This window comes from Colius striatus, chromosome 2 (genome assembly GCF_028858725.1).
Source record: "Colius striatus isolate bColStr4 chromosome 2, bColStr4.1.hap1, whole genome shotgun sequence".
Taxonomy (NCBI): Eukaryota; Metazoa; Chordata; class Aves; order Coliiformes; family Coliidae; genus Colius; species Colius striatus.
This window is the reverse complement of record NC_084760.1, coordinates 110,122,795-110,136,121: the sequence shown is the minus strand read 5'-3', so window position 1 is coordinate 110,136,121 and position 13,327 is coordinate 110,122,795. Positions and strand designations below refer to the sequence as shown.

Sequence of the window (13,327 nt, the reverse complement as noted above, 5' to 3'; positions counted from 1 at the left end):
TGCCATTCACAGCGTAATTTGTCCAGACAGTCTCCCTTTGCAAACTGAGCTCACCGACACTGACGCATTAGCCAAAACACAAGCCGTATCTCTCACCTCTAACTAGAAATGTGATGACTTATCACTGAAACAACATCCAAAGAACACGGAACACAACAGGCAGTGTCATGGAAAAAGAGTAAGAGTGAAAGCAATCACACCATCTTATCTCGTTTCCTAATTAAGAACTTGCATTCATGGCTCTCAGATAGTAAAGGGGGAAAAACATGGAAGAGCAGTCTTATTAACAGAGGTTGAAAAATACCACTACTCAAGAACAAGACCTCAAGCATGGTAGCACAAAATCCTTTCACACCTTTTTTTTCCAGCTGTACTGCCTGATGAGCACACAAAACAATGAAATCACTGTGATGCTGACAGACATTTTACTTTGGCAAAGGTCTAGTCCATTTCTTGCAGTCTCCACAGAGTGAAAACCTGCCACAACCCTTAAGGGGATACCTATTTGCATGGTATCACAATAAAGACACTTTATGCTGCCTCAGAACACTACTGTGAAGAGTTTTACTAAGAGTGGAAGCTAAAGCTGATTGATTATTTTAGCAAAAGCAAGCTTCACACCCTGCTGCATGAATCAACCAGGATTGCTTTCCTTCTCAGGCATCACAACGGGAAGCCCATAATCCCTGTCCCAGGGGGTAGCCTAACTGAAGATGCAAAGAGCCTTTGCTTGGTTTCCAGGTGTTTACTTCCTTCTGTCTCTCTGCATAATAGCCCACTGCCCAGAAAATTCATCTCTGCCTCCCGAGAGCCACTTGAACCAGCTGGGTCTAGACTACACTTACCCAGTTCATAGGAAGGGCATTAAGAATTCACTGACCTCTCTCAACTGGGCCCTGAAAGGAGCCTGAAAGGAGAAAGACCTCAGCAAGGAGGCCTTTATTCTGAGAGCAAGGCCACTTCCAGAACTAAACGTGGGCTCAGTTCAGTGGCGCATTCCTGATTCAGCAGGAGAGACTTCCATCACGGGCAACAGTTCATTTCAGAAAGCCAAGATCCTCCTACAAGGCATCAGAAGCTTTACAGTCACACTACTGTTCAGTACATTGGGTCTTGTACTTCACAGTGCCTACTTTTCCTGGCTCAGATGCCTTTCTGAAATCCTGAGTCTTTAACTGTCCTAAGTTAAAAGCCAAACCCAGAGCAACCCCACAAAGGTTGACCTAGCCCAGCCCCACTCCTGCAGCAGCCCAAGCCACGTTTGCAGCAAATTAAATCCCTGAAAAGGAGCACAGGGACAGCAAAGACTTGCAATGCAGAGTCAAGGGAAAAACACCAAACCACATTCTATAGCATTAAAATGTGTGGAAAGGTCTCCTTTCCCTGGATGTGCATAAGTCTGGAAGAATTGAGACTATACATGCGTGAGAGACAGAGAGGCTCAAGGGAGAAGGATTATTGCCCTTGAATGGATATTATTTTGGCACTGCTGCCACCCACAAAGCACAATAAGACCAGAGATTACCTGTGCTGGACACTGGGACAGTACAGCAGAGTTTCCACCTTGAAGAACATAATGTTAAGACTAAACCATTATACAAACAGATCAGAAGAGGAAGAACATGGGCAAGCAATAAGTAAGCACGGCACACAGCTACACTATTACCTCAGGCTCAGATTTGGGGCTTGATCTCTCTTTAGTCTCAGTGAGCAGAAATATCTGCCTGTTAAGTGTCCACCTGGGACCCACTCACTCGGGAATGTTTAGGCTAGCTGAAGAGTAGAAAACACGGATGCACTGGTCTCACACTGATCCCTGTGGCCTGACAAGACTTCTCCAGACACCTGCTGGCTCTGCAGGCACTGCAGCACACCAAGTTAGAGACAAGGCCTCTGAAGGAAGACTCAGCTCCTTCTCATCCTCACAAACACTGCATCTGAAGACATTCCAGAGATGAAATTTCAGGTGAATTTCAAAGAAGGTTCCTCCAAGCTGGTGTGTCAGATGGTTGCTCCCCATGGCTATCAACATACAAAGATGCTCGTGCCTTAGAACAACCATCTACACAATGCTGATGCAAAAAGGCTGCCCAGGGAGGGTGTGGAGTGTCCTTCTCTGAAGGTCTTCAAGACCTGCCTGGAGGTGTTCCTGTGTGACCTGATCTAGGTGGTACCTGCTTCTGCAGGGGCAGTGGACTGGATGACCTCTAAAGGTCCCTCCAACCCCTACCATTCTGTGATTCTATGAAATTGCCCTTGTGAAAAGAACAACTTCCAAACTGCTCACCCACAGGCATCCCACCATCCATATAACTCACTTCTAAACTCTGTCCCACTATTCCCAGTCACTCTGTCTTTGGTTTGCCCAAAGCAGTTCCTCCTCTCTCGCTTCCATTTCTGAAGACTATATACATACCCAAGTTCTGTGCTCATTAGTTGCAACTTCATTCTGCAGGAAGTGAGGCTGGTGATTCTCTCCTGCTTTCCAAATTCCAGCTTGGATAGTAACCTATCCACAAATAAGTAATACCTGGAGCCACTTTAAAGCTATGGAATGATCACTGCTTCCTGCTCCACACAACAGCCTCAGCATGTGTCATCAAAAGGTGCACTGGCCTTTCACAGACACGTGTTGCAAATCCTTCCCATTTGCTGCCTGCTCAGTCCAGGACCTCACTGGGCACTACAGTCACTCAGCTTTTCTCCCCTAGCTCTGGGTGTTTTGGAACCTTTCTACTCTGACCCATATGGTCACTCAACCACTGATATTCTCCATACAAACACATCAATCTTCTGAAGCCCTTTCACAAAGGCTGGTGTTCTCCTGCCCTAGAGGAACAATCATTTTTTTCCCCACTTGAATTTTATACCTCTAGTTTTTGTGCAGCACTTGAATACATCGCTTGCAGAAAATGTACAACGTACCACAGCCCAGAGCTGCACGGATCCGGAGCGACTTCCTGAATCTGCCCCTTCACTCTCAGGAGAAGAACTGATGAGTAGGCCAAAAGCCATCTAGCTCCTTAACACATCCAGCACCTCCTGGCTCTGAGATAGATCTTTACATCCTTCTCATAAGCACATCCAGCCTAGATATAGCCTTAACAGTCCTGTCAGTAACAGTATTTACACCATCCAGCTTGTCTTACAGCTCTGCCAGAGATACACCTGTGAATTCAGCTGGCAGCACAGCGATTCCTTTCTGCTGTTACCTACGGTCTGGAGTGCAGGTGACGCGGATGTGCAGACCCACCGATGCCAGACGGCCACCACTTGGCTTCAGGGAACCGCCTCTAAGACCATCATTCACTTCAGAGGCAGAGAGGCAGCTTTCAGCAGCAGCACGATGAAATACCCCGCTATGAGATCTCCCGTAGCTATCACGGTAGACACTAGCCGGAGGCCGCAACATGGAGTCAAACGCAGTCGTGGTCCGGTGCTGGCACACCCAGCCCTGCCGGTCCCCGGCGCTACCGCTGCTTCCCCTGGAAGCACAGCGGGCGGCACGGCGGGGGAGCGGCTCCCGGGGTAGGCGTTCGCCGCGCATCCAGCCTCCAGCCGGGCCAGGGCCCGGTGGCCACCGAGGGGCCGCTGTCCCAGGCCCGGCGCGGCGGGACAGGGATGCTGCAAGGGCCGCCGATCCCGGAGGTGACGGGGTGGGGGGGCCGACCACCCTCCCCGCCGCCCCGTGCCATCCCCGGCCCCGGCCGGCCCCAGGCTCGCCAAGGCCCCCGGAACGGCGCGGAGCGGCCCCCGGGCAGCGCGGCTCACCTGGGCACGCAGCTCGGCGCCGAACGGTCGATCTCCCACGTCGCGAAGAGGTTCATAGGCACCGGGACCGGCCCGGGGCCGGCCACCGCCATCGCCGCTGTAGCCGCGGCTGCCGCCCCGCCGGCCGCCGCCGGAGGTCCTGCGGCGGGGCTCGAGCCCAACGCGCCGCCCGCCGCCGCCGCCGCCGCCGCCGCCGCCGCTGCCGCCGCCATCGCGCCGCCGCCGCTGCCGCCGACACTGGCGCTGGAGGGGCGGCCCGAGCCCCTCGCCTCAGCGCCGGCCTCCGCCTCGGCGCGCGCGCGCGCCCGCTCGCTCGCGCGGCGGGGCGGGCCCGGACCCCCGCGGCCGCCAACCGGAGCGCGGCAGGGCGCGGCGAGGGGAAGCCCGCCGCCAATCAGAACGCGGCTTAGGGCGCGGCCTGCGGCGGGAAGCTAACCAATCAAAACGAGGAAAAGACGAGGATGGCGACTTTGGCAAGCCAGCCAATCGGAAGCGAGAGAGAGGTGAGCCAGAGAGGCCAAGTAGCCAATCGGAGCGGGCAAAGGCAGCGGCGGCCGGGGCGGGGCCAGCCAATGGGAACAGCGTCGAGGCTGAATGAGGGGGGGGGGGGGCAATCCTTTTAAAGGGCGGCAGCCGCGACTCGCGCGAGCCTGGCGAGGGGCGCGGCCGGGCGCGCGCTCGCTGGGCCGCGGGTCGCCGTGGCAACGGGGGCGCCGTGCCGGGGGAACGGACGTGTCCGGGCACCACGCAGCCGAAGGGGGGGGATGGACGCGGGAGGAAGTGAGGCACCGTGACGGGGAGGCGCGTGGAAGCCACCCTCAGCGATAAAGACCCGCGCGCCTGGCGAGTCGGAGCGAAAAGCAGGACAGGCCGTGCAAAAGGTGGCTGAGAGCTACGGCTGACTCCGCTCTCAAGTGCGCTGGGAATGAGGACCCAGCGGAGCGTCGGCAGGGACAGCCCGTGGCACAGAGCCTGGGCGCGGGCGCTGCTGCGGGGGCAGGAAGGAGCCCTTGGGGACCTCGCCTTTAGCAGAGGTGTCTGAAGCAGCACTGCCCCTGGGAAAGGGGAAAAGGAACCGCACCAAACCGCCAGAGCAGGGCAGTGTTGGCTGCGGGATCCTGAAAGGAAGCACAAATGAACCAGTGCGCTTCACTTGCAGCTACCTGAAAGAAGGGACTGAGTCAGTAACAGTCAAGCCACAAAATAAAGAGAAGCCCTGGCGTCTGCAGGGACCGTGCCACGACCCGTGCTGTGCAATAGACTCAGCAGTGACGGGTTTCCACTGATGCAGTGTTATTCCAGGCAGACTAAAACACGGCTCATGCCAGTGGAGGGATTAGGATTTAGGAAACGGGAGGAGCACGAACGTGCAACAGCACAAGACATCCACAGTGGATCCCGAGCACAGCACTGGTGTTTCCAGAATGCTAGCAGTAAGCATTTCACTTTTCTGAACCCTGATGTCTAATTTATAGCCTGTTATTTGGACCTCTTCTTTTTACTTGCATTAGTCAGCTCTCTATTTAATCTCTGGAGCTTCAAGTCTCTCAGTAACACACAGCTACTCAGATCAGCTTTCAGTTAAGACTTGATGAGTAATCTGAACTATCACCAAACTTCCCCACTTTGCTCTCTGCTCCTTCCCTAGCCTATTTCTGCACCAGATGAACAGCACAGGACCCGTTAGAGAGTTGCTCAGACTGCCCCTCTTGCCTGCAAAACAGTTTGTTTGCTGCTCCAATGTGCTTTCTTTCCTTTAAGCAAGTCATTAACGCGTGCTTGAGAGGACCTTTCTTTTCATCCTTGACAGACCTGGCTCTCTAAGAGCATTTGTTAAGGGATCAGCAGAGGCTTTTGTGAAAGTCCAGCTGGGTCAAGGATGAGCTGCATTTTCATAGCATTGTGCAGATAAATGTGAAAACCCTGTTTTGCAGCAGGAGAATCATGTGATGATTGTCCTGGCCTGCCTTTATCTCAGCATTTCTACCCATTGTGGCCTGATCCCAGCTGGATGTCATCCTTGCCTTTCCGCAGAGGCAGCTGTCTGCTCCAGAGGACCTCAACAGATCTGAGGGTTTGATTTGTCCCTGGAAAACCCACCACAGTGCCTCCCCATCTCTTTGCTTTTGTGCATTTGCCTTACAAGTCTCAGTCAACCGATCTATCTGTTATGCTGTTTCAGTAGCCTCGAGTGCTGCAGGCTTTCATGGGTTCCTTCTCACTCCCATGAGGTCAGAGGCAGCCCTCTGTTCTGATGTCCAAGGCGCTCTGATGAGGTGACAGCCCTTGACTTTATCCTTCTGGGCAGCCCCTGAGGGCTGGCAGTCTCACAGCTGTCCTGGGCCACCTCTCCAGCCTGGCAGGGCTGCTTCTTCCCTGCCTTGTCAAAGGGATGCCTATCACTTCCAGCCACTTCTTGGTGTCTGCACCATGCTCTGTCATCTGTGCTGCTTTTTCAGAGCTGTTGAAGCCTTCGAGATGGTCTCCAGGTCACAAATGACCTTTACTCATTGCAGCCACCTCTGCAGGTTCTTGCTGAGGACTTTCCTGCATTTCCCCTGGAGGGATGTTCAGTGTGGTCGAGGTGGATTTCTTGGGCTCTCTCACTGAAGCCTTGGAGCACTGCTATCCTTAGTGTAGCTCACGTTTCAGCCTTCCACAGATGAATTGATGCTGTTTCAATGTGTCTCATTATTTGGGGGCTTGGCTAGACAGCCTGCTCTCCCTTTTTTTCCCATATTCATGTTATATTGACTTTGTGCCTACAGCATGAGCTGCCCAGAACTATGCTCCTCCACATATGGTGGCTTTTCCCTGTCTTTGAGGTCAACATCTTCCTGTGGTTTTCACTGAAAGTACCAAACCCTGGTTATCTTTCAGCTTCAATAGAGTCTGGTTGAGCTGCTGTTTTGTTCAGCTCCTTCCCCACCTCCTCTTAAGCCGAGACCTTCCTCTGTGCCAAGTACAGCTGAGATTTTGCTTCATTGTGGAAAACACCCGAGGAACCCTTGCTCTTTACTGTCTTTAGGGTTCATGTGTGTGACTGCTATCTGAAGGGACAGTGCCCACCAGCTTCTCCTCAGCACTCCAACATCATTTAGAAATGTCATAGAAGCTGGTATCTTTGTCCTCGGCAGACAAGGTGCCACAGTGTTGGTCAAGACCATGCAGGGCACCTCGGTCCCTTGCGTCACCTCAGCCTTTGCACCTTGGACGAGGTCAAGGTGCAGCAAGACACGGCAGCTGCTCAGGAGCAGAGGTTTTCTCTTCCATACAGATGTCTCTTCAGATGTTCCTTCTAAGCCCAGGCTGAGAGGACCACACGTGCTACAGGCTGCTGCCCACCCTGCTGGGTGCATCGAGGTGGTCCAGTGTGTGCAAGTGCCCCATATTGCACTAGTTTCCATGATGGCTCTTTTGCTCCTCCTCCCGGTTGCTGCCAGCAGAATTAGCAGCACCCCCCTGCTGTCCCATCAGCTGCATGGGTTGAAATTCAGGTTTTTCCAAAGGCATCATTTTCCCCAGGGCACAGAGGACATTGTCACCTTAGCTCCATCCTCTTCACTCTGTGTTTTGAATAGTTTCTGGGGTTGACTCTGTGTGTCCATCCCTTTGTTTTCCTTCTGGGCATACTCCATTTCTTGCTTCTCCACCCTGACGGCAACTTCCGGCACCTTGTTGCCTTTTTATGATGTTAAAGTCCCCTTTGGCACCTGTGATCCTTCCTTCAGAAGCTCTTCCCAGTTTGCTTTTGCAAGTTGCCTTCCTGAAGGATGCCCATCAGTCCCAGCCACCTCTCTCCCTATGCTCCGTGGCTGGGCTCAGGAGGCTCTTGAGGAGCACGGTCCCCAGGCCACCACTAGCTTTTCCCTAGCACGACTGCTGCTTGCTGTCCCTTGCTGACAGACTTCCCTTACTCCCCACATCCTTCCTTTGAGGGTGTTCAACACGACTGACATTTCTCTGGCTCACCCCCAACAGCCTTTGAGTGCATTGCAGTCACTGCTAGAAGGACTCTTTGGTGATAATGCTGGGGTGCAGGTGTCCTGGGCAGCACAGGGCTGAGCTGAAGATGCTCAGAAAAGCATCCCAGTCTGGAGGCAGCAGCAGCTGTCTTCCTGGGAACCCTGCTGTTCCTTCCATTTTGTCTCTGATCAGATTTGATCAGAGATCTGCTCTGATCAGCAGTGGATCTGCTGCATCCACACAGGAACTCTGGCACTCTGGTTCCAGCATCATGTTTTAGAGAAGCACATAAGTGTCTGCTCTTGCTCTGGTTGCTTATTTTTATGTGCCTCATTAAAGCAGCTCTTTACTGCTTCCCACACGAATGTTGTCACCTCCTGTACTAGCCTCTGGTGAAGATTCAGGCAGTTTATGATTCCAGCCCAGGGATGAATCATCTTGTCTTCAGCCCTGCTGCTTGGTAGCTGCCTCCAGCACCTCTCTTCTACCTCTGTCACATCAGTACCTCTGTGGTCATCTGCCATGGAGAGAGATCCTTTGTTCTCCTTGTGGCCTTTAACAGATTGCTTTGATACTGAGTGAGAGCTGGCACTTCTGTGTCCAGCAGGAAAGATCTAGGCTTTGTTTCTGTGTTGGCTTTCCCCTCATGCCTCACCACTCCCACCCACCGTGAGCTGCAAGGTCTCTGATCTTTTTTGGAGGCAGGTTGCCCTGGCTGCTGTTTCAGCCCTTCTGGAGACTGCTGTTTTTTTCCCTGCACTAGGAGAACAAGCCCACAGCCAAACGCTTTACCTTGTTGCACTTCTCTAACCCAGAGCTTTGCTCCCTTCAGACATAGCCCCTCCCACTGCCTGCAAAAAACAGCCCGTGCTCACCGCCTGACATGCGAGCTGAGCCTGGCTGCTGTCTCCCTTTGCCATGAACACTGTGGGTGGGATTTATACGTTCTTGGTGGCACCCAAGGTGCCCCGGGGCATCAGATACAGGAAGAGACTTGTGGCCACCCTGTCAGCAGCTGGAGGGGAGGTGAGCTGTGTTTCTCCTGGCAGTGAGCTGCGCTGCTGTTGGCTTCTCGTCAGTGATTGTGGCTGGCACTTGTCCTCTCACTCAGGTCTGCTCCTAGTTTTGCTCATAGCCCATCTCCAGAGATCTGATCTTCCAACATACACATATAAGCACTTCAAAGTCAGGATGGAAATATACTGGAAAACCTTCCCTGAGCAGCTAAGACCTAAATCAGTTAAACACAAGCTTAGAGTTCGATGCAGTGAGCTGCTCAGGCTGGCAGATGAGCATTTGCACAGAGGGATGTCCACCGGGGTCAGGGAAACCCTCGTGGCCCCTGTTTGCTGGAACACCAGCCCCCGGCTGCATCCGGGCCAGCTCCACCGGCGTCCTGCGGGGCCGGAGCTCCCCAAGAGCCCGCGGGCCAGCACGGCTGGATGCCAGGCTGTGGAGCTGCGCGGGCTCCCCCGCCTGCTCCGCCAGCGTGAGGAGGGGACCCGGCTGCTCCCCGGGCGGGCAGAGCCCACGCCAGCCCGGGCGCCCCAGATTTTCCTGGGGCCTTTCTTGGGCCGCGGCTGCGGGACGTGGCCCCAGGGCGGGCGCTGATGGGAGCGGGAGGGGCGGCGGCGGTCCCGGGGCCGCCGGGGGCAGTCGGGCAGAGGGGCCCGGGGCGAGAGGGGGCGGCGGGCGGTGCCGGGCGGCGCTCCGGTGAGGCGGGGGCCGCCGCAGTCTCCGCCCGCCCGCCCGCCGGGAGGGGCCAAGCGCCGCCGCCGCAGAGCCGCCGCCGCCGGGGCGCGCCGGGCGATGCCGCGCCGGGCCCGGGGCCGCCGCCGCCGCCGCTCAGCCCCGGCGCCCCGGGGAGCCGCCCGAGGTAAGCGCGGCCCGGGCGAGGGGCGGCGGGCAGCGACGGACCCCTCCTTCCCCACTCCGCGCGGGGGGCTGCAGACGGGCCGGGGCGGGGGGCTGCCCGGCGAGGGGACCGCCAGGCCCGGCAGTCAGGCTCCTCCGAGGGCTCGGCGAGGCCGCGGGGTGGAACGCGGGAGGCGGGGCTGCCACAGCCGCCCCTCTCCCCGTGGCCCCTGGGCTCTCCCCACAGAGGCACCTGTGTCTGGGCAGCGGAGGCTTGGCCGCCTCCCTCGGAGTGCCGGGATGCGCTGGGCTGGGGGATGCGCGGCTGCGCCGGACACCCGCCCCCGCGGCCGAAAAGCAGGAGTTGAGGCAGCCTGTGCCCCGGGCACTGTGCCCTCGCTGTCGGCTCCGGGAGCGCCGGCGGGCAGCGCCAGCCTCCATGCCGCTCCCCGGCGCTCGCTCCGGGGTCGAGTGCCGCCCGCACGCTGCCCGCCGGGAGCCCGGGACAGCGTCCCAGGGCCGCTGCGTGGCCCAGGTGCGGCCGAGCGGGCCCTGCGCCGGCAGCCATCGCGCCCTGCCACACAGGCAGCAGCCCAGCTCCGTCCTCCATTGCAGCCGAGCGGCTGGCTCCCCTCCAGAGCAGCTGCCGAGCACTGCCCGGCGAGGCCCCGGCTCTGTCCTCCTCTGTCTCTGGCAGCAGCTGCCTGCAGCTGTGCTCGACGGGGGAGGGAGGGAGCCCGGCGGCTCTGGGGCTACCCTAGGCAGACGGGGTGCTTTTGGGGACCATGCTTTGATCTGTCCCAGCTTGGGAAAGCTGAGCATCGGCTGAAATCGCAGAGGCCCTGTTGCAGAGCTCCTCGTGTCCTGGAGCTGCAGGCTGAGGCTGCTTTTCCTTGATTTCAGCTGTCTGTGCTGGGGCAGGGTGGGCATAGGCAAACAGCTGTAGGCAGAGCTCTTGGGGAGCGTGAGGCTGAAGGAAACTGAAGATGTTGGGCCAATTTTTTCCCTCCCACCCCACAGGACAGCCAGGCTAAAAATAATCCTTCGCCTCACGCTGTGCTGCATGAAAATAAAGGAGATGAAAAAGAGAGCGTTCCCGGATCATAGCAGTTAAGGACTCGCCTGGAGTTAAAAGGATAAAGTTAAAAGGATATAGTCGTGTGTTCTGGGTGCTGTGCCCAGTGGCACTGTCTGGGAAATCCCACATGCCTGGCATATACCTTCACAGTCACAGATGGGTTACTGGAAGAGGCAACGAAGGCTGTTCAGCCTGCCCTGAAACATCCCCACATGCAGCCCAGGAGCTGGGTTTCAGCCAGCATGTGCCACGAGGATGGCCTGGCCAGGAGTCTGTGGGTTTGGAACAAACTAGGCACACAGGATGGGAGAAGAGTATGAACCCCCTTTCCCCACCTTCTTTCAGCTGTCCACAGTTGTTGGGTGGGAGGAGGAAAGGGGCAGAAAGGGGCCTGAGGGTTGGGATAGGGAATCCCAGCAAGTCCCTGACGGCCCTACTTGTTCCTCCATGCAGGATGGTTCCCCCACCACCTGTCAGCAAGCCCCACGTGTGCCTCTCCACCGTGCTCATCATGACCAGCCTCGTCCTCATGGACGCCTACCTGGTGGAGCAGAGCCAGGGCTCTAGGAAGCTGGGCATCTGTGTCATGGTGGCAGTGGGTGACGTGTGCTTCCTGCTGGTGCTCCGCTACGTAGCCATCTGGGTCGGGGCTGAGGTGAAGACAGCTAAGAGGGGCTACGCCATGATCCTCTGGTTCCTGTATGTCTTCGTTCTGGAGATCAAAGTCTACTTTGTGTATCAGAACTATAAAGCTGACCGGAAAAGCCTGGATCTCATAGCCCGCAAAGCGCTGACCCTGCTGCTCTCCATCTGCATCCCAGCCCTCTACGTGTTGCTCGTGGCCACGGAGCACATGGAGTACGTCAGGACATTCAAGAAGAAAGAAGATCTCCGTAACCGCCTCTTCTGGGTCATTGTGGACATGCTGGACGTGCTGGACATCCAGGCCAACCTGTGGGAGCCCCAGAAGAAGGGGCTGCCGCTCTGGGCTGAGGGCATCATGTTCTTCTACTGCTACATCTTGCTCCTGGTCCTCCCTTGCGTGTCCCTGTGTGAGATCAGCATGCAGGGGATTGGCATCATGCCACACCGGATGATGCTGTACCCCATGCTGAGCATGCTCACCGTCAACATCACCACCATCTTCATCCGAGGCAGCAACATGGTCTTCTTCAGGGACGCCCGGGTCTCCAGCATCTTCATGGGCAAGAACATGCTGGCCATCGGGCTGAAGGTCTGTACGTTCGTGCAGTACCAGCGGCACCAGCACCACGCGGCCCCGGGGCCGGCCCCGGCCCCACAGCACAGCTCTCAGGCCCAGCCCTCGCCAGGGCTGCACAAGCCCCGGGACCAGCCCGCTGGCCCCGAGGAGCTGGCCCAGGACAACACGTGATAAGCCAGCAGGAGCCACAGCCTGGCCACTGCCGCCACGCTTGGCCGTACCTGCGGAGCTGAGGTGGGCCGCTGAGCTCCCTGCCTGGACAGAGGGTGCCGCCGCCGCTCCCTCCCTCCCTGGGCAAAGCTGCTCTGGTCCCTGGGGGTCGCATGGCGAGGCCCCCTCTGTAAGGCCACAGAGTGGTTTGGGACCTCAGCCCCCTGATGGAGAAGGGCAGCGGAGCGGAAGAGCCCACGCTTGTGGCTGTGCGCTGTGCCCGGCCAGGCCTGCACTAGGCTCCCCCCGGCAGGGCTCAGGCCAGGGGGGCTGCACGTGCCCTGTTCCACTGTTCCGGTGGGCCCTGGCTCCAGCCTGCTGTGTGGTAGCTCCCTGCTCCCTGGGCCTCCCCCTGCCCATCACCCCTCTCAGCCAGCTGCAGGCCTGGGCGGGCCTTGAGGGGGTGACTGTCTTTTTTGGTATTTCCCTCTTTGCAATAAAAGACCTGAGCCCTGCAGCCTCCTCCTGTCTGTGTCCCCCAGGGTGCCTGTGCCTGGATGTCCAGATGCAGCTGAAGAGCACGTCTAGGGTGGGAGGCTTGCTCAGAGACCACTCAGGCCAGAGGAGAGCATCCCAGGCATGTGGGTCTGAAGCCACTCTTCCTGGCCAGCAGCTGGGAGAGGAGAGGGCAGGTCCTTGGGAGAGTCAGGTGGGCTCTGAGGGGATCACCCGGCTGGAGACAAGTCCCCACATTCCACCTTGAGGGACACCAGAGCAAGTCTGGCAGACAAACTGCTGAGACAGCATTAGAAACAGAAGGAAAATAACCCAGGTTGACCTCATGGGCCATGGGGCAAAGCAGCTTCCCTGGCAGCAGAAAGCCCTCTGGAGATGTTGGAAGCATCTCCTTGCTGACAGAGCTGGTGCTGCCACTGGCCCCATCACTCAGTGCCACCACAGCACTGGCTGCACTGGGCAATGCCCCAGGGCCTCCCCTGCTGCAGGGTCCCAGGCCCAGGAGCAGGCAGGGGGAGACAGGCCCATGGACGCACTCCTCATCACTAATGTGCCCAACAGAAGCAGCTGAGAGCCCAGCAAGGATGGCCTTGCAAGCAGGCAGTCCTCAGCAGGAGGGAGCCATTTGGCTCCAGAGAGGCAAACAGCACAGCTTTAGAGGTGCACCAGTTCTACTCCCTGAGGGAAAGACCTACTGGCAACTAGGGGTGGGAACACAGACTTGGGAATGCTGCTCCCCCTGGCAGCAGTGACACAGGGCTGAGTCACCT

At 57.3% G+C, this 13,327-nt stretch overlaps 2 protein-coding genes across 3 annotated transcripts in view; one reads left to right on the top strand and one right to left on the bottom strand.

Moving 5' to 3' along the window:
* LOC104559485 (phosphofurin acidic cluster sorting protein 1-like) overlaps positions 1–3,929 on the bottom strand; it is a 64,367-nt gene extending 60,438 nt beyond the window's left edge. The window contains exon 1 of one of the 2 annotated variants that reach the window (XM_061990382.1): positions 3,772–3,929. In XM_061990382.1, the coding sequence (XP_061846366.1) occupies positions 3,772–3,863 (92 nt within the window). In that variant the 5' untranslated portion in view covers positions 3,864–3,929. The remainder of the gene's footprint in view (positions 1–3,771) is intronic. The other variant, XM_061990381.1, reaches the window with a different exon arrangement.
* Positions 3,930–9,551: 5,622 nt separating this feature from the next.
* Positions 9,552–12,556, top strand: LOC104549144 (transmembrane protein 121). Its single transcript, XM_061990379.1, has 2 exons — positions 9,552–9,613; positions 11,123–12,556. The coding sequence occupies exon 2, from the start codon at positions 11,124–11,126 to the stop codon at positions 12,060–12,062; it is 939 nt and encodes a 312-aa protein (XP_061846363.1). The 5' UTR covers positions 9,552–9,613; position 11,123; the 3' UTR covers positions 12,063–12,556.
* The last annotated feature ends 771 nt before the right edge of the window (positions 12,557–13,327 follow it).